This window comes from Ovis aries, chromosome 1 (assembly GCF_016772045.2).
Source record: "Ovis aries strain OAR_USU_Benz2616 breed Rambouillet chromosome 1, ARS-UI_Ramb_v3.0, whole genome shotgun sequence".
Lineage (NCBI taxonomy): Eukaryota > Metazoa > Chordata > Mammalia > Artiodactyla > Bovidae > Ovis > Ovis aries.
Window position 1 is genome coordinate 174,768,779 of NC_056054.1, and position 24,188 is coordinate 174,792,966.

General features: G+C 39.1%; 1 protein-coding gene across 2 annotated transcripts in view; it reads right to left on the bottom strand.

Annotated features, from left to right (window-relative positions):
- MORC1 (MORC family CW-type zinc finger 1) overlaps positions 1-24,188 on the bottom strand; it is a 169,449-nt gene that overhangs the window by 23,647 nt on the left and 121,614 nt on the right. For both annotated transcript variants that reach the window (XM_060417526.1, XM_060417522.1), the window contains exons 20-22: positions 20,214-20,300; positions 4,078-4,147; positions 1,774-1,840 (exon numbers count right to left, since the gene is read on the bottom strand). In XM_060417526.1, coding sequence (XP_060273509.1) covers positions 1,774-1,840; positions 4,078-4,147; positions 20,214-20,300 — 224 coding nt within the window. The remainder of the gene's footprint in view (positions 1-1,773; positions 1,841-4,077; positions 4,148-20,213; positions 20,301-24,188) is intronic.

Genomic DNA, 24,188 nt, shown 5'->3' on the forward strand with positions numbered 1-24,188 from the left:
GCAAAGTCAGTTGAAAGAAATATTTAGTCAAGATCTGATGGAGGAAGAGGGTTTCAGGTGAAGTGTAATGATACTAGGGTAGAAACAAAGTAGGGTCCTTGAGAGATACTTGAGAAGGCCGGGGCTGCAGGGCTAGGGCACACAGGAAGATGCAGAGTGGACCTGAGAGGTACTGGCTATGGCGTGGGGACTGGAGCTTATTTAAGCAGAGCAGGTGCTCCCACTCGAGGGTTTCTTACATGGGAGGGAGGTAATCTGATTGACACATGTTTTAAAAGGATAACTGGCTGCAGCATGGAGATTAACTAACAATGATGATTCATGAAGTAGTGTATAGTGTGTTAATGAGGCCTACAGGTTTCAGTATTATGAGAATAAAAATGCTTAAGAGGGCTAGGGGATACACAATATGGGAGGCAAACCTGGGTAGGTAGGTTGGGACCAGATGATGCAGAGTCTTGTCTATCAAGTGAAAAGGAGATTTTTCTAACCCCTTCGTGCTAACATCCATAAATTAAGACCACAGCTCTAGAGAGCTTCCTGTATTCACACTATATGGGTCTTTTTTAAAAAATTGGATAATAGTTTACGGCAAATGGAAAGCGCTTCTACTGTCAACAGTTCTTTGGCATTAATTATACTGTCTAACTTGAGCTGATACTTTATTTAAGATTAAGAACATTATAACTAATGCTTAATTGTCCATTAAAGAACATTCACACAGTGTCTGGCACTTACTAATTATAACCTCCTTTATGCTGAAATTTTATTAGAGAAGCCCTTAAAGTTTTTTTTTTTAACTTTACCACTTTGGGGATGCTGGAAACTCAGCCTGCTGTTGCCATGGAGGGTAAAATGCACTACACCAGAAGACACACATGCCTCCCTGAACCTTCGTTTCTTCTCCTGCCACATAATAACAGAGCCTACTTCACAGGGCTGTGCCAAAGATGATACAAGATACACACAGAATTTATGCAGACTGTTATTAAGTCCTCAGTAGAGGGTACCTAGTTATCACTGTCTTTAGAATCATCTTTATTATTACTACCACTACTAAATGAATTTGATAAGATTCTTCCATTAAGATTTTCTTAACTGGATCATAGTTCTAACATTCACATTTGAGATATGATTCAAAGATTATTTGAAGAAAACCAAAAGTTCATAAAAACCTAAGAGTAATATATGAAATAATACACAAACACACATAGACAACATGTGTATACACATACACACCCCCACACACAGACACATTCAGAGCAGAGTGAGGCAAGAATTTGCTTCCTTGAAAACACTTCTTCCCTCTATTGGATAGCCAAAATATTCAGCTGATTACATTTAAATGTGACAAAAGCCTCATGTCAAGAATGTCGTAGCATACAATGATTATTACACTTACATATATGTATGGAAATAAGATTATAAGCCATACCAAAAAAAAAACTTGGTCATGACTTCAGAGTCATACCTTACATGACATTTTCATTCTTTGACTATATTAGAATAATTTGAATTAGTTGCTTGCTATGAGTAGGAAGTTACGCCTGTTCCATTCCTGAATCCTCACAAAAGAAAATAAAAGGTTTGGGAAAAGAGTAAGAAATCTAGGGTATTCTATTCTTTCCTGTCTCCTTTAAAATTCTGTTCCACTTTTAATTGCCTTTGCTTGTTGCTATTATTTTCTTTCTCCTTGTATTTAAACACTGATAATTACTTTTCAACAGTATAATTGTACTCCCCTGGAATTTTGTATAATTGCAGTACACTCACCTTTCCCATTTAGGTGATGAAGAATTTCTCTTTATTTCTGGGGTATCACTGCACAGCTCGTGTTTTTCTTCAAAAGAACATAGACAAAAATGAAGATAACCACATTTTGGCAATCACACATAAGAGTGAACTAAAGGAAGTGTTAGCAGCTCATTAACAACTTGCATGTAATTTGGCTTTGTATTCAAACACTCTTTTGTAAAACTGCACCAATATCTTCTCAAGACAATTTACAATAACCTCTTAATAAACTGTACATAGTGTACAAGAATCTGAGAGCCTCTGTAGCTTGTTTCTTTGTAATTTACTTCTAATGATGCTTATTTTCTGTTATTGGTGTGCACGGGATAACTAACTGGAACTGTTTAGTGTCCCTTCTCTCAGCAGCCTCTGCACCCAGACAACTACTTGTCTTCCCTAGTATCTTACTCTCTTCCTTTGGGTTCAGGTTCAAAGACATCCTGAAAGACCCCAATCAGAAATGTGCCCCTAGAAGAGAGCTGGATTTTAAAGCAGTAAGAGACCTACAATCATTGAGTTCGTCTTCTCACTCAGGGAACCTCGGAATCAAGAGGTTCAGAGAACTGAGTGCTTTGTTAACAGGCCATAGAAAAGCAGAGACTTCCCTGATGGCTCAGATGGTAAAGCGTCTGCCTGCAATGAGGGAGACCTGGGTTCGATTCCCGGGTTGGGAAGATCCCTTGGAGAAGGAAATGGCAATCCACTCCAGCACTCTTGCTTGGAAAATCCCATGGACAGAAGAGCCTGATATGCTTTGATCCCCTTGGACTGGTTTTGAGAGGATCTTGGGGAGAGCCTAAGAAATAAGTCAATGTGTCCTTCTTCCATCTAACTCTAGAATCCTTTGTGATAACTGTGACATTGTTCCACCAAGTAAACCCTTGCTACAAATCCAAGGCCATTGAAGGCCAAGTGGAACAGGAAAGCAACAAGAAATGTTTTAGATGGTTAGGACCTGCCTGACTACTCTAAGGAGACATAAAAGAGAATAGACAGAGAGGTTTTCCAAGCACACAGCAGGCACTGTTGGTTTTACTCATGATCTGCATGCAAAGTGAAATTTCTTAACCTAATAGCCAACTAATTCATGATTACAGTCATTTGAAAATATTTCACAATTTGTTCCTTCCAAATCCAGGATGAGTATTTGAAATTAAATGTTAATTTTAGGATCAAAATTGTACTAACAATTTTTCTATTACAATTTGGAAATCCAACTGGCACATACTTGAAGGCACGTTAATAGCTTGAAACTTCTATAAAAGATTGGCTTTAAAATTAAGAGATTCTTACAATAGAAATCTTGATTGTGTAATGGCAAATTATCCCAATTATGATGAAAAAGAAAAAGTGTGATTTCTTATGGCCCGCACTAATGGGTTCAAATATAAAGATGTGAATGAATGACTGATTAGGTTACCTAAGCAACAAAGTATAAAGGAAAAGAGTGCTTACATCTAAGGGTGAACACGAAATGATGGCATGGATCAATACAAAAATGACTGGGAGTGATTGAGTCAAAATGAACAGAGACCTATTTAGGAGACTAAGAAAGCCTTTAAAACTTATTTCAGATTAAGAAGATGACAATGAAAAAATAGTGGTTCTGCTATTTAGGCCAATGGCATAATATTACTATAAAGGAGACAATGGTATAATAATAATATGAACATAATGAGTTCTAGTAATAATAACAAATGAACACTAAAGAAAATGAAATTTTCTGAGTCTAGCTTGTTTCCAGCTTCTCTGTCCTGGGAAATTGTCTTTAGATTGAAAATTATAACATGGCAACTTTATGTTTTAAGAAAGGTCAAATCTCTCATCTGAGACAAATTACACCCCATGGATAATAAATGTGTTTGTTGAACTACTCTTAGTGATCTCAGAGGAGTCATGCAAAATAGGGAAAGAGCTAAATGATTGAAAACAGAGGAAGGTCATCATCATTTTCAAAAATAGCTTCTGAAAATGACAGACCGGATATCAATCCACAGCAGATTTCTAAATAAAATTCGATGAGGAGGGTGGCATCTGTGCACTCTTGGGAATTCTAGGCAGTGAGGTCATGCAGGGGGCATTACTCTCAGGCAGGGAAGGCCCCTTCAAAATGTGGGAGGCTGGCAGCTCAGTCTCTATCACCTCTCCTCCCACTGCTGGAACAACAGATTTAATTTTTCAAAATCCAAACTGCTACCATAAGACATGTCACATAAGTCAAACTGAAAAAAACCTCAAGACATTACAACTAATATATGTAAACTGAATTCTTTTTTTTTTTACCTTTTTTCATAAGAGAAACTTCCTTTTTTTCTTGTTTCAATGGAACATCAGTGTCACTTTCATCTAAAATCTGAAAAACAAGCTCTTTATTTAAAGCTGCACCAAAACAAAGGGTATATTGTAAGGTGAAAAAATGACCTTGAACATCAATGCCCATATCAGAGAGAGAACATAAAGTATACTTTAGGGACATGTTATGAAGGGAGACAAACATACATGTTGTCAAAAATTATACTGGCATGCAGCTCAAGTATGGTTGCATTATAAATGTCATATTTACATCTATAATTTCTCCAAAGGAATATTTATATTCCTACCAATACTGCAGTAGATTTTTTAAAAAACCCAAATCTTAGGTGGACGTCATGTTGACTATAACACATGGGCCAAGTATTTGATCACTAGGAGCAACCATGGCGCCTCTGTTGTTGGGAAGGGCAGTCCCAGCCCTGGTTGCTACAGAATAGACATAGAGAATGAACTCGACATCAGCGCAGTGAGAAGTCTGGGGAGGCTGGGGCCTCGGGCCCAAGAGTACGATGGGGAAGAATGCAGCCGAGGCTGGGAGCACACCTGGGAAGTTGAGGGAAGGGACACCTGGTCTTCTGACAAAACAGGAAATCTGCTTCAAGTGGGTTGCAGAGCCTTCATGTGTTGAATGCAGGAGTGAGGAGGGTTGGTGGCACTGAGAGTGAGGGGAGGGGTGTGTGTGTGTGCGCGTGTGTGTGTGCGTGTGTGCGTGTGCGTGTGTGTGTGTGTGGTGGTGGTGGTAGGGGGAGGGGATGGAGGCTAAGTGGAGTTGGGAGAATTTGGGGGGTAGAATATGACAATCAGAAGCCAGGTATCCCATAACTTTGTGAACTCTGTAAGCCTATTTTTCAAGGCTCACACAAAATAAATTTACATTTTGGGAATACACTTCTTTAGAGCAGAGAGATGGCAGGGGGAGGAGTAGAGAGAGAGAGTTTATTTATAAGTGTGAGTTGCTCAGTTGTGTCCAACTCTTTGCTACCCCATGGACTGTAACCCACTAGGCTCCTCTGTCCACAGAAGTCTCCAGGCAAAAACACTGGAGTGGGTAGCCATTCCCTTCTCCAGGGGATCTTCCTGACCCAAGGACTGAACCCTGGTTTTCTGCATTGCAGGCAGATTCTTCACCGTCTGAGCCACCAGGGAAGCATGAGTTTGTTCATACCACTCAGGAAAATAGACCCAGAAGCTCCTTCCATGTGTTTTCAAGTGTGTGAGAAGGTAGGGCAAAGACAGTAAAAAAGGAATATGGAGAAGACAGGAGGCAAAGCAAAAGCTCTGTCTGTTCCTTGATCTGAAAACCTCTGAACACGTGCTGAGATGCATGAGGCTCCTGACTACATCACCTGTTTGTGAGGAGCTGTCAATTTTCTGGAGCTCACCCTTTGTGTGTGTATCCTTCGCCTTGTGTGTCCCCTCTAAACTACTAGACAAATGTGGAACAGAGAGGCTATCAACCCTTCTTCGCTCCTCTCCCAGGAAACAAAGGCATGTATTTTACACGGTGTTCGGGAAACAGTGCTCTGTCAGGAAGCAGGTTAAATGGGCACACATGTAACCTAGCAACAAAACAGCAGTGAGGCTGTCCATCACCATCATTTTCTATTCCACCCAAATCAAGAGAAAGCAAGCTTTGCAGGTAGGGGAAATAAATAAAACTGATTCTAAGCTACTTTGGTCTATTTCAAAATGTTTTTATTCTTACACTGTGAATAAATTCATGTGCCAGGAAGTAAATAAAATGCATATACTTTCAAAAGTTCATCTTGCAAAATGACTTTAAAATGGTTATCTTATTTCTGATGTAACAGAAAATTTAAAGTTATCTTCTGATGTGTTGACATGTAAGGAAGATCTACATACTTTAAGCGTCTCTCCTTTGAACTGAATCTTTTTTGACTACTTTATAAGCAGCATGGGCTTACCTGGTGGCTCAGATGGTAAAGAATTTACCCACAATGTGGGGGACCTGGGTTTGATCTTCGGTCAGGAAGATCCCCTGTAGGAGGGCATGGCTACCCACTCCAGTATTCTTGCCTGGAGAATTCCATGGACAGAGAAACCTGGCAGGCTACAGTCCATGGGGTTGCAAAGAGTTGGACAGGACTGAGTGACTAAAACTTTCACTGAAGCAGCACACACTATTTCCCACCACAGTTAACAGCAATCACAAGGGAACCTCAGGAGAGGAATGAACTACTTAACGCCTTTAGTAATAACCACTTTGTAATAATCTATGATGATCCTGCTCAGATGTGTTTATTTTCTTTGGTAACCTCTCCTTATGATGGAAATCAGACAAGATAAAAGAATCCAAGCTTAAAAAAAAATGGCAGGACTCTCAGCAGGAACTCTTGGGGGTGGTATTATTAACTCAGTCTCCTGAAATTACTTTTGCATTTTATTATTTAGCTCTCTGCTTTGAGCTGGCTATGTGTAGGTCTGTTTCCATGAGGATCAGATATGTCCACTCACCCCCCTTGCCCAGATATTACTTAAACAAAGCTTTACCATCTCTATTGCAGGAGAGACTTCTTCTTTTCCTTTCCTATATTTCCTTTATTCTTTGGCATAGGAATGTTTAAAATATTTTGGATAAATAATTCACAGCCTACAGTATTTCTTTTTGAATGACACTGTATAAATATCTGAGTTCATAGGAAACTGTTTTTTGTTTGTTTACAATGTAGTTTTGAAGGTCTGGATTTTTTCAAGCTGAGACAAGAAAATATGTAGTTGTTTTTTCAGTGACACTATTTGTATACTTTGATACTTGCGGAGCTCTTTCACATACATCATTTCATTATAGGAATGTTCTCCAGTCTCTTAGGCTTAACTGTGTCTCATACTCTGCAGTCTGGGGATATCTCTTTCCTAAGATTTTACCTCTAGTCATGAAATAGATAACACTTCCCACACAGTAAATGAGATTACAGTTAAGTCTTAACGAGAGGTTTTAGATACCTTAATTAAAATTATGTTAACAATGAGTAGAGTGGGATTTGTCAGTTCTCCAAGGGATGCAAGGGATCAGCATAATACCACATGTTCAGTTTTGTGAAGTATCTATTTAAGAGGATAAATAAATCATAAAAAAGTTGGAGAGAGGAGAAAGAACACATCATAGTCAACTGTGTAACAATTTTCTCTCAACCGTCCTTAAGGAAGCCTGAGAACTGTTGATATCACTTCGGTTTCTCTCCGTTTCCTTGCCCCTCCACACCCATCCCAAACATCTTATCAAGGACCCATGAAGGCTACCAGGCCAGTTTGTGCCCTCCTGCCGAGTTCCAAGACCCTTCCTGGTTTTACTCTCTCATAGTTAATGCTATGTTCTAGGTACCTCCCTTTGGTTCATTAATGTATTCAATAAAGTTGAGTTTCCTGCATGGGTCAGATGCTGCTATGATGAAGACAACAAAGTCCTTCCTTTGTGGAGCTTATTTTCTAGCGAGGCAGAAAGATACTAAACAAGAAAAATGACAGCTGTGTAACTCTGCAAGTTCTGTGAGAAAATAACGCAGCTGAGAGGAGAGTGAATCAAGTTATACAGCAGCCTCTCTGGGCTCACAGTTCTCTTCCACACTCGCCTCTTCCAGGTCTTGGACTTGCTGTGGACTTGTTTATTCCCCCAACTTTTTTCTAGTCTCTCCTCAAACACCCTCGTTCAGCTTGGCCTTGCTTGCCCCCTCTATATAAAACCGCTCTCACTCTCATCGCCCAACAAGGACACTTCTACCCCTCCCTCTGCTCTATTTCTCACCTAGGCACTTACCATTGCCCACCATGCAACAGAGGTTACTTACGCATCTTGTCTGCTGTCAGATCCCCCGCTAGAATGGAAGGAGCATGAAGGCTGGGAGTAGGACCTAATTTTTACCTGCTGTATCTCCAATATCTACGTCAGTAACTGACACTCCATATATTCATAGAAAAAAAGGGAGTTAAAAAGCAAGTCAAGAAAATCCATGTGTATCGCTGAGGGTGGGGACTTGAGTCCAGGCCTTATGAACAAGGGAAAAGGACGTGAAGGAAAAATAAACTTTTAGAGTTGGAGGCCAAGGTCGATGAGGGTGACTAGAGTGAAGTGAGAGAAGGAATGAGTAGTAGGCAGTGAGGACAGAAAGGAGGTGAGGCCAGGTCATACAGGGCCTTGGAGGGCACTTCATTTTGTTCTAAATGTGAGCAGAAGCCATCAGAGGGTTCACCTCCCATACTGTTGGTGGTAATGTAAACTGGTGCAGCCACGATGGAGGTTCCTTTAAACACTAAAAATAGAGTTGCCATATGATCCAGCAATTTCACTCCTGGGCACATATCCAGACAAAACTCAAATTTAAAAAGACACATGAACCCCTATGTTCATGCAGCACTATTCACTGTAGCCAAGACATCGAGACAACCTAAACGTCCACTGGCAGATGAATGGATCAAGTGGTGGAACAGCATTCATCTATAAAAAAGAACGGAATATCATTCATTCATAAAAAAGAATGGAGTAATGCCATTTGCAGCAATGTGGATGGACCCAGAGATTATCATACTAAGTGAAGTGAGTTAGAAAGAGAAAGACAAGTACACATAAGACATCACTTACATGTGAAATCTAAAATAACCCCACAAATGAACATATGTATGAGACAACAGACTCACAGACATAGAGAACAGACTTGTGCATCAAGGGGTAGGGGAGCAGGGGTAGGAAGGACTGAGAGTTGGGGATTAGCAGAGGCAAGCTACGATATATAGGGTGGATAAACAAGGTCCTACTGTATAGCAGAGGGAACTACATTCAATATCCTGTGACAAACCACAGTGGAAAAGAATATGACAAAGAATATACGTATGTACGTATGTATAACTGTGTCACTTGCCGTACAGAAGAAATTAACACACATTCTAAATCAATTATACTTCAGTAATATTTTCTCGAAAACAAGCCATCAGGAGGTTCTATTGGTAATTAGGACAAAAGCATAATCTGATATGTTTTGGATGAGATACTCAGATTTTCACACTGCGGAGTCAAAAATAAGCAGTGGAAACATTTATAGGGCTATTATTGTGGTCCTGGTGAGAGATGTTAGTGAATTGGCCAAGCGGGTAGCTATGGAGGTGACAGAACAGAGTATATATTTGAAGGTTGAGTCAGTAAGATCGGTAGATAGGTTAAGTACAGGCTGTGAGAGATGGAGAGAAATTCAAGTTTTGGCCTGAGTAGCTATGAGTGATGGTAACATTTACTGATATGGAGAAGCATGCAGAAGTCCCTTGGAATTTTTTCCCTCTTGATTTAGATATCCTTCTGTGTCCCAACTCATCCTGGTAATTATTATTTTTCTGTCTATACTCAATCCCTCAAATAAAACTTCAGGGGGTTAAATTATACTAAACTGTGGAAAATTCTGAAAGAGATGGGAATAGCAGACCACCTAACCAGCCTCCTGAGAAATCTGTATGCAGGTCAGGAAACAACAGTTAGAACTGGACATGGAGCAACAAACTGGTTCCAAACAGGAAAAGGAGTGTGTTAAGGCTGTATATTGTCACCCTGCTTATTTAACTTATATGCAGAGTACATCATGAGAAATACTGGGCTGGATAAAGCACAAGCTGGAATCAAGATTTCTGGGAGAAATATCAATAACCTCAGATATGCAGATGACACCACCCTTATGGCAGAAAGTGAAGAAGAACTAAAGAGCCTCTTGATGAAAGTGAAAATGGAGAGTGGAAAAGTTGGCTTAAAGCTCAACATTCAAAAAACTAATCATGGCATCTGGTCCCACTGCTTCATGGCAAATAGATGGGGAAACAGTGGAAACAGTGGCTGACTTTATTTTGGGGGGCTCCAAAATCACTGCAGATGGTGATTGCAGCCATGAAATTAAAAGACGCTTGCTCCTTGGAAGGAAAGTTTTGACCAACCTAGACAGCATATTAAAAAGCAGAGACATTACTTTACCAACAAAGGTCCATCTTGTCAAAGCTATGGTTTTTCCAGTGGTTATGTATGGATGTGAGAGCTGGACTATAAAGAAAGCTGAGTGCTGAAGAATGGATGCTTTTGAAGTGTGGTGTTGGAGAAGACTCTTGAGAGTCCCTTGGCCTGCAAGGAGATCCAACCAGTCCATCCTAAAGGAAATCAGTCCTGCGTGTTCACTGGAACGGCTGATGTTGAAGCTGAAACTCCAATACTTTGGCCACCTGATGCGAAGAGCTGACTCATTTGAAAAGACCCTGATGCTGGGAAAGATTGAAGGCCCGAGGAGAAGGGGACGACAGAGGATGAGATGGTTGGATGGCATCACCGACGCAATGGACATGAGTTTGAGTAGACTCCGAGAGTTGGTGATGGACAGGGGTGCCTGGCGTGCAGTGGTCCATGGGGTCGCGAAGAGTCGGACACAACTGAGCGACTGAACTGACTGAACTGATGCAAACAATGGCTTCACTGCATCAGCCACCCTAACTCCACATCTTTGCCCCAGTTATTTTCAACTGATTTAAGGACACTGACCCTGCTAAAATTTCAAATCCTCAGTGCCACCCTTGCCCACTTAGATTCCTCTGGTCAAGTCCTCTTTATATTTATAATGACATCATTGTTTCAGGTTTCCATCTCAAAACTGTCATCACTGTTTATGGTTTAATCTACCATACACCCTTCCAGGTTGTGCTATTTTTCCTTCAAAATGTTTCAATATCCCTTGTCTTTCTGTACTAAAATCTCCAGGCAGAAGATTCCAACTTGGTTTTTTCATCCTTAGTTTCTCATCTTTGCAGTACTGCTTGCCTATCACATTTTCATAACATAAAGAATTAATTCTTTAGAGAAAATCTCCACTATTCAACTTTCCTTCTCAAAACTGGGCTCTAGGTCCTGACTACTTTCTCCTTCAGGTACAAACCCTTAACTGGTTTTCAAAGCTCTTTTCAATGTGATTCTAAGATATCTGGAAATATTTTCAGTCTTTCTTAATAAGCATCCTCCGTAAGAACCAAAATAGTTCTCTTCAGAATCCCCTGTGAGCATCAGGTAGCCTTCTGCCTCCATGCCTTGCCCCACACTGTCCTCTCAACCTGAAATACATTCTCTCCTCCTTTTCTTGTAAGTCTCTCCCACATTTTAAGACAACTCCCACTCTTTCCAAAATGTCTTTTTTAATTTGCTCTAGCATATACTCTTTTCCCTGAAGAAGTATTAAAAGTAAATTACAAATAGTTTTAATTATTTTCATATCTATGGGACCCAGACAAGAGTAGAATCTTGTAGCAGCCTTGATTCTTATCAAGACACTTCAAAACAGAATTCAACACCTGAATCCATCTCCCAAAATCAAATCCAACTGTACAAAGCATTAATAAATATACCGGTTTTACTGAAAATTCTGTTGAGAAAAGGAGGAAACATTTAAAGAAGGCAAAAATCAGCTTAAAATTACCATGAAAACACTCTAGCTTACTTCTTCAGTTGCTAGCTGCCTCATCTCTCTCTATACACCTACTCCTCCAGACTCTCCAGTTCCACAGCACCAGTGTTTTTCTACTTGTGGGATTACCTCCTTTTCCCTCCCTCCCACCTCTTCCCACACACACAGGGTCACTCTTCAGCTCTGGCTTCTTTTCCACATTGCATTGTCACTCTCTCAATTTGCATTCTTTACTCCCACCTCCTGGCCCCGCCCCGCCGAAGGCAACTGCCTTCTTTGGAATTACAAAAGGTGGTTTTTAAAAATGTTTTTCATAATATAAAGAATTATTTTCATTCTGTTACAAATCATCCCATCAGTTCTCATAATAACCCTAAGAGTAGGTAATATCATCATTCCCCTTTTATAGGTAAGAAAACAGAAGACCGTGAGCTGATACAGCTGACATGTGGCATGTAGGGCTGAATGTGAACCTGGATCAATCTGTCAGAATTCATAGTCTGTCTCCTTTCCATAAAACAATGCTAACTCGTGGTTTTGTAAAATTGTCTTCCAATTTTTCTGCTCCTCTAGGGTAGAGATAATGGTTTTTGTATGTGTGTGTGTCCTTCCAAATCCCTAATGGAGATTCAATAAATGTGTCTTAAATTGGTGTATGGTTGCTGACAGTTCACAAGCTGGTATTTGAATATTTAGATTCATTATAATCCACCCACGAGACTTCCCTCTAGGTCAAGGGCGGTATCACATATAGTCTTTGTGTCTGTCAATCTGTCGGTGAGTTGATGAATGATGCTGCAGAGGCTGAGTATAGACAATTTTTCCTCCAAAGCCCTTGGGGCAGCTCTGGTTTTTATCTCATAAAGGGGCTGCTATATCTGAAATTTCTGATACCGTCAGCAACAATCACAGGACAATACAGGCTCCTACAGAGGCAATGGTAACATCATCAACCAGGAAAATGGACTAAGAAACGGCCTGCTTTTGAAAGTAACACATCTTCAATCATCTGAAATCATATGGCAATATCAATGCAGTTTCCTACTAAATTTTTTTCCTGTTATAAGTCTGAAAAATTTATATATCTAATTTGTATATTTAAAGGGTGAATGCAGCTGATTTAGGGATTAGCTATGCAAGTTGTTTACTTTTTTTAATCTTTTTTTGGGTTACTGAGTCATCTTTTCATTTTCACTGTCATACAGTACTGATGCTAAAACTTATTGTTGTCTTTTGTTTGTTTTTGGATTTGGGTTGCTTCTTGGGGGTACTACCATAAAGCATAAACCTAGACATGGGGAACTCATCAGCTCTTCCAGACCTTCCTCAGCTTCTGTGTTACCCCACAGAGGCCCTGTCAATGACCTCAGGGATTCAGAGTTGGTTGATGCCTTTCCTGGGCTGGCATCGGCGTCTTTTGAAAGATGCCAGAAAGAGCTAATCAGGTGCAACTGGTAAAGGATTTAATTTATGCTGAGACTGGAAGATGGTTCCACCCACTCATTCCTTTACTCATCAATCTTTTTTCAGCCCCAGAAAGTGCCACACTCTGAACTAAATGCTGGAGGTTACATCTTTCAGAGAAAACCCTGGAGACACCATAGTCAAATTCTCAAAATACATCTGTCAGTGGTGATGAGGCCACTGAGTTTTTTAAATGTCTGTGGTTTTGAAAAATGAAAGGAATCCATCTGTCAGTGTGTTCCTAAGGCCAGGTACAAAGCAAAAAAAACTTAAATGACCACAGAGGACAAAAGGGCTAAGGCGAGTCCAACCAAAATGGTAGTATGGTTTGTGATTATTAAACAGGCAGGTCCAACCTGAGTTAAAACAGCTATACTCTAGATATTCTTTCCTTACCTTAGCAAATGATATTCAGAGCAGTAACTGAAAGAAAGATTATTATAAAATATGGAAAAGCAACAGATACTGGTATAGGAAAAGGTAAATGCTGTTTTGTGTTAGAGTCAGAAAATTTGCATCATGTCAACTTGGAGTACATGCTGTGCCAAGAGGAACAAAAGCATGTGTGTAACAAAAAGTACTTTTATCACCCTGACTTGAGTCTCAGAAAATTATTCTTGCTGAACTTTTCTAACTTACTGTTGGCATTGGTAATTTTATTCCCCGCAGGTTCCTGCATTGTGAAGCATTCTGCTAATTGATCATTTGCTTGCCTGACCATCTGTTGTGGTTTGGCAACCTAATTTTCCCCATCACCTTTCGGAATAGATCCCCGAGAATGTCTATTCCATAGAGTCACTCCTTATATCTCAACTGGTGACATAACTTGAGACTGCTTACCTCTTTGACAAGATGCTTGAGAATCTAGCCTATTGCTTCCTTTTTATTGTCATTGCTTCTATTAAGCATGGTACAATGACAGGTGATCAGATCACATCACTTTGAGGGGCACTAGGGTCCTATGGAGCTCATATGCCAAATTTTTGCCTGGAGTAAAGTTGAACTGCCAATTTATCACAGAACAGTGCACAAGGAGCTTTTAATTGAACTCAGACAAACCCTTAATTACAACAGTACCACGGGGCATTGCTCCAGTAAAGCAGAACTGTCTAGCAAGCTTCACTCAGACTTGGATTCCTCAGACATCTGTGAGAGGTGCTGCAAAAGAATTTCTACTTCCTCCCCTTCTGGAGTTAACTGGGACATGTTTGAACTTTACACTTGAGTGTGTAAATGTCTGAGACAGAAACGGTTCAGAATAGCCAGTATTCATTAAAAGGGAGGGCAGGGTGTGTGTTTTGAGCATGGAAGATGGAAAATAATATTTTCTGGAGGCCAAGGGTCAGGAGACACCAGCTCATGGGAGGGGTTGATAGTACAGTTATGATCACAACTCTATTATCAGACTTACAATCTTAGGAGAGGAGAAAACTCTCCTTTCTAGGAATCAATCCTGAGACGATTACCCTGATGATTACTATGAGATTCTAGGTTGACTGGAAAGAAAAGCATCAGATCTTGCACACAGAAGGTCAAGTTTGGGGTGGATAAGGTAAGAAATGCATTAAAGGGAAGTTAGCTTAATCTGGGCAATGAACGGATGATGACTGGATTTAAAAAAAATGAATTCAAGACTCTTGGCTAGAGAATGCCCATCTATGAAACTTTGGAAACCTATCTAAGCCAAAATAGGCTGAATGTGAATCAATGCAGTATTTATCTGTGCCTTCAAATCCTGACCTCTGAGTAAGGAGTATCTGTGCACTCCACCCAATCTGCGTGGGATGGCCTGGCTGAACTGATGTGGGGTCAGCACACGGACATGAATGACAGAGGGAGAAGTCCTAGTGAGGAGAGGTTAAGGAAGCGGGAGCTAGGGTTGAAGGTGACCACTTCCTGAGAGTGTGATCCTCAACAAGTTTACTTTCCTCATCTGTAAAAATGGGGATGAAAAGAGAACATATCCCTTCTGTTATTAAAAAAATTAGATGAGATGATACATGTGAAGTATCGTAGCTGAATTTCATCATGGTCACACAGAAAAAGGAAGGCTAACTCCATGAAAACACACATAGTACACACACACACACAGAGTAAAATTTCAGAAAAAAAATGCAGTTTTGCAGGAGCTGAGATTTAAAAAACTGGATTGCACTAGTTACCTTGAAATGGGGGAGGAAACCATGGCTAACAAGCTTGTGCTAAATAATGAAAGAAGGCTGCTGCAGCGCAGACTGGTGATCCCACAAATAACATCTCTGAAGGTCCAATCGAATGGCTATGTAGGGCATTCTGAAGAGGGTTAAGATGTCCTTAAAAACAAAACTCATTATTTTCATGACAGTTTTTAATCTCTAAAAAATGCCTGGAGTTTTAACTGAATCCCAGTTGGATATTTCCGCAGCTCCAAATGACATGCAAGCAAGGTCTTATCAAGAACACTCTTACTGCATGGATTTGGAAAATGAATGGCCCATGGTGGCTGAAAGGCCAAGCATAAATTAGTATCAAAAAGGAAAAAGGAAGAGAAAGAAGGGAAACTGCCACAGAAGTGACACCTGCAAACTGCGTGATCAGAAGGAACTGGAGGTAAGGAATATGAAGTCCAGCACCCCATGAAGGATTAAGGAGCATGTGAAAGGTGATACACATGAGATGCAAACATTAAAAGTGACTCAAAAATAAGGATTACCCCACTGAGAAAGAATATTTTTTTTTTAAGAAAATAGCCTCCAGAGATTAGGCCTTGGAGAAAAGAAATATAAAAAGCATTCAATCAAGGACTAAGGGGAGTAGGAGGAGGAAGAAGTTAGGAAACAGATCAAACTGCTGTAACCTTGAGCCCAGCAAATGAGGTGACTTTGGAGATTATGACAATATAACTGAAATAATCAGCAATGGTTGGATTCAATATAAATCTGAAAAACAATCAATGCTTTTATCATTTCACTTGAAATGGCACAACTGTTGGTACAAGAGCCAATGTAACATGTGTCTGAAACTTGGAAGAGAGGAAGATGAAGTACTCTAATATGAAAAAAAGATTCTTTCCGAAGGCAGACGGACAGACATTAACAACACACAAAAGACAGAATGTGCTGATCAGAATAAAGACATTCACAGTATTATTTAGAATAGCCAAGACACTGAAGCAACCTAAGTGTCCAATGACAGATAAATGGATAAAGAAGATGTGGTAATACGTACAGTGGAATATTACTCAGCCCTAAGGCAGAATGAAATCTCGCTATTTGTGACAACATGGATGTACGTGAAGGTCATTATGCTTAGTGAAATAAGTCAGATAAAGACAAATGTTGTATACCTTCATTTATATGTAAGCATATACATGCATTCATGCTTAGGGAGCATGTGAAATGTGATATACATGATATGTAAATATCAAAAGTGACTCCAAAATAAGGATTATCCCACTGAGAAAGAATATTTTTTTAAATAGCCTCCAGAGACCGTAGGCCTTGGATAAAAGAAATAGAAAAAGCATTCAATCAAGGATTAAGGGGAGTAGGAGGAGGTAGAAGTTAGGAAAACAGATCAAACTGCTGTAACCTTGAGCAGATCATTCATTTGAATAAATATAACAAAACAGAAACAGATTCACAGATACAAGAACCAACCAGTGATTGCCAGAGGGAAGTAGGTGGGAGGAGTGGTGAAATAGGTGAAGGAGATTAAGAGATACAAATTACCAGTTATAAAGTAAATAAGGTACAAAATGTAATATATAGCACAAGGGATGCATTCCATGTTTTATAATAGCTTTGTATGGTACCCGATCTATGACACTAGTGAATGACTACGTTATATACCTTAAACTAATGTCATGTTGTAAGTCAATAAGTATTTCAATAAATATTTAAAAAGAGTGGATATAAAGCCTACTGTTGGGTACTGAAAAAAAAAAGAAGAGAGATGTTCTCCATGTAATGTGAACAACAACAACAAAAAATACACACTGGAAGAGCACAGGATGAGGGAGCTGGGCCAGTGCCCTTCCAGTGTTACAGCTGCAACTGGTCACATCATTCCAGTTATCCTGTGCAGGGAAGTGGACACAGCAGGCTGTCTTAGCTGGGAGCTCTTTAAATATTCAGGCACATAGCTTACCAGCGCTGTCAAACTGCACTGGCCAACCCATGCAGACTGGCATAAAGGGAGAAAACACACGGTGAAAGTCAGAATGTGTCTTCCAATTGGACTGAGGCTGGGTTTATCTCTCAAATGACTAAACGGCTGCTATGATATTATACAACGGTCTTATGAGTTTGGATAATGTGAAATCATTTCTGTGAGATAAGACTTTCTTTGGTGAACTGAAGATATATTTTAGAGCCTATCACACCTGATGCTTTCAAACTGTGGTGCTGCAGAGTCCCATGGACAGCAAGGATATCAAAACAGTTAATCCTAAAGGAAATCAACCCTGAATGGTCATTAGAAGGACTGATGCTGAAGCTCCAATACTCTGGTCACTTGATGCGAAGAGCTGACTCACTGGAAAAACCCCTGATGCTGGGAAAGATTGAAGACAGGAGGAGAAAGGGAAGAAGAGGATGAGATGGGTGGATGGCATCACTGACTCAATGGACATGCGTTTGAGCAAAGTCCAGGAGATAGTGAAGGACAGGGAAGCCTGGCATGCTGCAGTCCATGGAATCACAAAGAGAAGGATACAACTTAGTGACTGAACAATAGCATGACCCCTGAAAATAAGACCCTAGGCTGCAGTAAATTCATCAAAATAAATAAAAACCACCTAACTGTGGCAACTGGTGGGTAGCCAACTACTCTTCCTTAAGGGATAACCCAATGCAGCCCTGCGTGCCCTCTTTCTTGAAATTTGACAGGTGCACGGTCAGAATTAAAGCTCACACACACGTACACACACACACACACATACAAGTACCACAGTTAGAAGATAACTGGGGAGGAGCCCAGGGGTTAAGAACAATCTTTTTTAATTTCTAAGTTTAACAAAGTACAGGCAGACAAACATGCGGAAGCGATTATTTCCTACTTGAATTGCTGCAACCACAGCCACACAGAAAAATTAACGGGCATCTCTGGATAATGTATAGTGTTTATCCAGATTAATTAGATACCATGAATTTGCAAACGGACTTCCTGCTAGGATCACAGGGACCCAAATCAGTCATACCACACACATTCATGCAAGTAACATAAGAACTTGAGAAGTATTACATGAAAAGACAACAACAATTTTAACATAAATGTTATACTTCATTTGTGAAAAAGCACTTGCTAAAAGCTGCATGCAGAGGTCAGAGAAGTGACAAAGCAATGGCTACATGAAAAACACACAAAGACTTTGAAGATTCTGCACAGCAGGTAGGGACGAGTAATATGCAAGGGTACAGTTCTATCCATTTGGCTTCAAAGAGGTTCAGAGGCTGTGGACCCTTTTCCTTTTGAAACTATGTTGGTGCTCACTTCCTCCACATCCTATATTTAGTTGTTCCTTCCTGTCAATGTGAGGGGTTTTTTTCCTTTTCCCATTCACAAATCACTTCTAGAGCTTTTCAACATCCTTTCAGATTCCTTCTTAAAACAATTATAATTGTGGAGGAAATGATATGATATTTGGGAGTAAAGGGGGTGACCGGGGAGGGGGAGGACACAGATGAAACAAGGTCAATCATGAATTGATAACTGTTGGAACTAGGAAATGGGCACACATGGGTTGACTGTGCTGTTTGAAATGTTCCATCTTGGAACCTTTTTAAAATAAACCTCCATTATTGTTATGCCATGTACCTTGTGACAATGTTTTTCTGCTGAAGGGCACATAAATTAGGCTAAAATTAGAAGACATTGTGCTTCTCATTGACTCATTTGTAATTAAAACTTAATCCATAATTCTAAACTGCATTTTGAGATAACTTACCTAAACACATGAAAAATGAGGCAGGCATTTGTCTAAATACTCTCACTTATATCATCACGTCAAAAACTTACCATCTACGCAAAAATAGTTATTCTTATATAGATTACAGTTCAGTTATAAGCTTCTTGGAAATCAAGGTACAAAGAGAACTATAGTGAGTAATAAAATTCATATTCTGATAAAAGAAAGTATCAAATAGATTTTTTTCATGACATTAAATTCTAATATTCAAATGAATCTTTTCATTATTTATATAACACAAAGGGTGCCGTATGACATAACAAAGTCTTCCACATGGCTTCACAGATAAAGCATTTTTCATAGTCTTTGTGTCAGTTCTTCCCACATATGCATGATGAGTCGCTCAATCATGTAGGACTCTGTGACCCCAGGGACGGTAGCCTGCCAGGCTCCTCTGCCCATGGGACTATCCCGGTAAGAACACTAGAGTGGGTGGCCATTTCTTCCTCCAGAGGATCATCCTGACTCAGGGATCAAACCTGCCTCTCCTTGCACTGCCAGGTGGATTCTTTACCACTGAGCCACCTGGGAAGCCCCCTTCCTACGAACCAAGGACTTTTACACCAGGTTCAGTCAGGAAAACGACCTCTGCTAGGGTATATGGTGGAATAGTACGAATATGCAGGCCTTTGATATTGACTACCAAGTTAGAATCAGGGACACACAGTCTATAGAGAAGCCCATGGGAAGCGTGTCCAGATTTCTTGAAGAGACTTCTCTTTGAAGGGTTTTTGGCAGTGTCCTAATTTAAGTCAGTTTAGAATTATACTTTCTAGTAAGAATCCACACGATGAATTACAGAAAGGTTCATATGCTTTGGATTTGGGCATGTAGGTAGGTTTTGAGATGAACTTCAAGTTTATATACATACACACACACATATACAGTTTATATATATATATATATATATATAATGTCATATACATGTATACATTAATACAATAGAATGGGGTCACAAAGATTTGGACACAACTGGGCAACTGAACAATATTAAAGCTTTCTCACCTTGACAACTAAAATGAAAAACACTACAGATTAGTGGTCAAGAGGCATAAATCTCAGTTGTATTTTCACTAATTTGTGTAGTTTTGGGCAAGTAACAAAACTTTTCTGAGTCCTGTTTCTTCACCTAAAAGCAAGGTTATTCAATTAAATGTTTCAGTTACTTTGGGCACTAATGTGAAATACCTCTTGGGTTCCTCTAATCTTTACAAATGTGAATAAATTTCAAGGTATCATTTAGTCAGCAAAGTTTGTCTCACCTGGATTATGTCTGAATTGCTGTTGCTGGTTTCAGCTTCAATTGAAGGAAGGTTTTGACTCCTCTTTCTCTTCATTTCCCAAGAGGCCTATAGCAAGGTATTAACAAAAAATATACAAGGATTAGTAGCAATCAATGGTACACATTAAACCAGCGCCACTCTTTCCTTCCTTCAGCTTCTATTAAGTGCTGGCTTCTGTAGGATAAACAGAGGAAATTCAACAAAATAACATCATAATGCAAGTTAAGTATGAAATGAATGGTGTAGACTATGGCACTCAACAGTGCATCAAAGGGCTTTGTAGTATTTTGCAAAGAATCTGCATGAATTACTTTCTATATATTGGATATATAATGTTTCATATGGATATATATATGTATATATACATTGTTCTTAAAATTTATGTAGATGTTGCTGGGAGGAATAAGATATATGTTCATTAAAAAATATCTATGATGGCTTTCTTTTACTATGTCATCCTTAATCAGTAGATGTTGAATATGCCTAGTATGTGAGATATCTGCAGTCATTAAAAATTTTTTTTGACAGTTTCAATGTACATTTTATAAAATATTGGGTATATTTCCAATGTTGTACAATATATCCTTGTAGCTTATTTTATATATAATAGCTTGTATCTCTTAATTCCCTGCACTTACATTGCCCTCTTCCCTTTCCTCACTGATAATGACTAGCTTGTTCTTTATATATCTGCTTCTTTATCCTTATATTCACTAGTTTATTGTATTTTTTGATTCCATATATAAGTGATATCATATAACGTTTGCTGCAAATGGCAAATTTTCATTCTTTTTATGGCTGAGCAATACTCCATTGTATATACATGCCACCTCTTTAGCCACTCATCTGTTGATGGACACTAAGGTTGCTTCCATACCTTGGCAATCATAAATAATGCTGCTATGAACTGCTATGAACACTGGGGTGCTTGTATCTTTTTAAACTAGAGTTTGGGTTTTTTCAAAAATAAATACCCAGGAGTGGAACTGCTGGATCATGGGGTAGTTCTTTTGTTTTTTCGGTGTCTACAATCAATTTCATTTTAATATAATCTAAACACATACCATTAAAGATTTTAAAATTTAAAAAATAAAAACTAAAAAATAAATAAATAAATAAATAAAATATTAAATGAAGATACTGCTGTGTAGCACAGGGAACTCTGTTCAATGTTATGTGGTGGCTTGGATGGGAGAGGGGTTTCAGGGTCATGTATATGTATGACTGAGTGTCTCTGCTGCCCACCAGAAACTATCACAACATTGTTAATCAACTATACTCTAACATAAAGTAAAGATAAAAATTAAAAAAAAATACCAAGGAAAATTTCTGTACAAAAGTTGATACTACTGCATTTGGACAAAGCTGGCAAGTTCCTGCTATGAGCACAGCCCAGGAGACACCACTGAGGAAACCTAATATATTGGACTAGATGTTAGCTATTTGGTCCACGGTTTGATAGCTCTCAGGGTTAACACTGAAGTTGTCAATGTTTGGTACTAGATGTAAAATTTCACTGGTTACCCTGTAATCATTAAGACTTCTTAGACATATCTAAATTTTTAAGCAGATTTTCATCTAGAAGTCCAAGTCTTCTAGAATAGTCTGCAGTGCTAACCTTGCAAACCAAATATCAATCTCTATCCCATCAAAACACTATTTTTTGAGAAACCTCCATACTGTTTTCCACAGTGATTGCACCAATTTACATTCTCACCAATAGTGTACGAGGATTCTCTTTTCTCACCAACATTTGTGTTCTTTTTAATGACAGCCATTCTGACAGATGTAAGGTGATATCTCAAAGGTTTTGATTTGTATTTCCCTGATGATTAGTGATGTAGAGCATCCTCTCATGTGCCTTGTTGGCTTCTGTATGTCTTCTTAGGAGAAATGCATATTTAGATCTTCTGCCCATTTTTTGACTAGGTTGTTTCATATATATATATATATATATATATATATATGTATATATAGCTGTATTAAGTTGTTTGTATATTTTGGAACTTAATCCCTTGTGGTTACATCATTTGCAAATATTTTATCCCATTCTATAAGTTGTCTTTTCATTTGGTTTGTGGCTCCCTTTGCTATGCAAAAGCTTTTAAGTTTAATTAGGTACCATTTGTTTGTTTTTGCTTTTGTTTTCCATTACTCTAGGGGACAGATCCAAAAAAAAATCTTGCTGCGATTTTATGTCAAAGAGTGTTCTGCCTATGTTTTTCTCTAGGAGTTGTATAGTATCCAGTCTTACATTTAGGTCTTTAATCCCTTTTGAGTTTATTTTGTCATCAGTTACAAGGAAAAAACTGGAAAAAAAAAAACCCACATGGAGGCTAAACAATATGCTACTAAACAACTAGTGGATCACTGAAGAGATTAAAAAAAAAAAAAAAACCTAAAAATAAATGAAAACAAAAACAAATTTTTCCAAAATAGAATATGCAGGTCTAGGAGGGAAGTTTATAGTGATACAAGCTTACCCCAAGAAACAAGAAAAATCTCAAATAACCTAAAAATTCTTCACAAGAGTTGATGTACAACATGTCTTCATTTCTTCCCCTTCCACTTGCTAATCAATCCACTGTAACCTGGTTTCTATGCTCTCCGATAACAATGAAATTCCTCCTGTGATCATTCCTATTACCACTAAGTCATTAAGTTAGCGGACTTTTTTGGCCTTTGGCCTGGTTGAGTTGACCTCTCAACGGCATTCAGCCTCTCTGATCATCTACACCCAATATCTCAGCAAATGGGTCAGTGTTCTCTCCTCAAGCCAAATACACAGGAACAAATACACCCACTTCTCTCCCCGCCACATGATCACCTCACTCACACCACCATTATTTCCCCCCAAGGCCACTGCAATAGCCTTTTAACTGCTCTGCCCACATTCATTCTGTTTGCTGAGAATCCATTTTTCATACTAACCCAAAACAATCTTTTCTAAAGGAAATTTTGATCATACCACTTCCCTGCTTAAAATCCTTCAGTGTTTTTCTGTTGCTTTCAGGGTAAATACAAAATCCCTTATCAAAGTATCAGCTTGCATGGTTCTGATCACTCCCTGCCCATCTCACACCACAGTCCCCTTTCCCTCACTGCTCCACCAGAGCTTAGCTGTCTTCTTAGTGTCAGTGAAGTGTCAGCCGCTCAGTCATGTCCCACTCTTTGCAACCCCATGGTCTGTAGCCTGCCAGGCTCCTCTGTCCACGGAATTCTCCAGGTAAGAATAGTGGAGTGGGCTGCCATTCCCTTCTCCAGGCAGCTGTCTTCTTAGGTACTTTGTATTCCACGTTCCCTCATTAGCAAATAATGTTTGCACTGATTGGAAATGATCTTCCTCTCCATCTAGCCGCTTAATTGGAATTCAGTCCTAAAAGTTATGTCATCACTTTTTCAAGGAAGACTTCCCTGTCCTCCCAGGGTCAAATCTCCTATTATAAGGACTCACACTACTATGTCATAAAAACAGCCTCAGTGTCAGTTTCCACTTATCTGTATAATCATTGGATTGTCTGTCTCTATCACTAGACTATAAGTTCAGCGGGGACTTGGGACCATAGGTGGTTTTGCTCACAGCTAAATCCTCTGTAGCTGGCTAACATACTGAACGGCACAAAACAAATGATTTTACACATATATACATATATATATATTCACATATACATATGCGAATCTCCATATTTATGTTCTAAAATGTGCTATTCTAACACAACTTTGTGATCACTTGTATGTTGTCTTTGGAGCATGCAATCTACCCATAAAATAAGTCTACAAATCCCAAATCTTGAAATTCCACAGTTAATGAAATCAGGAGTTAAAGGAGATATAATTATAAAGTGATAACAACTGCTTTTTATATTATAAGCATGCAAAAGTTGAGTATCTGCTGAATAGATGAATTCCTACACTCAAATATAATGCATAATTCAAACTAAAATTCTGAAGAGG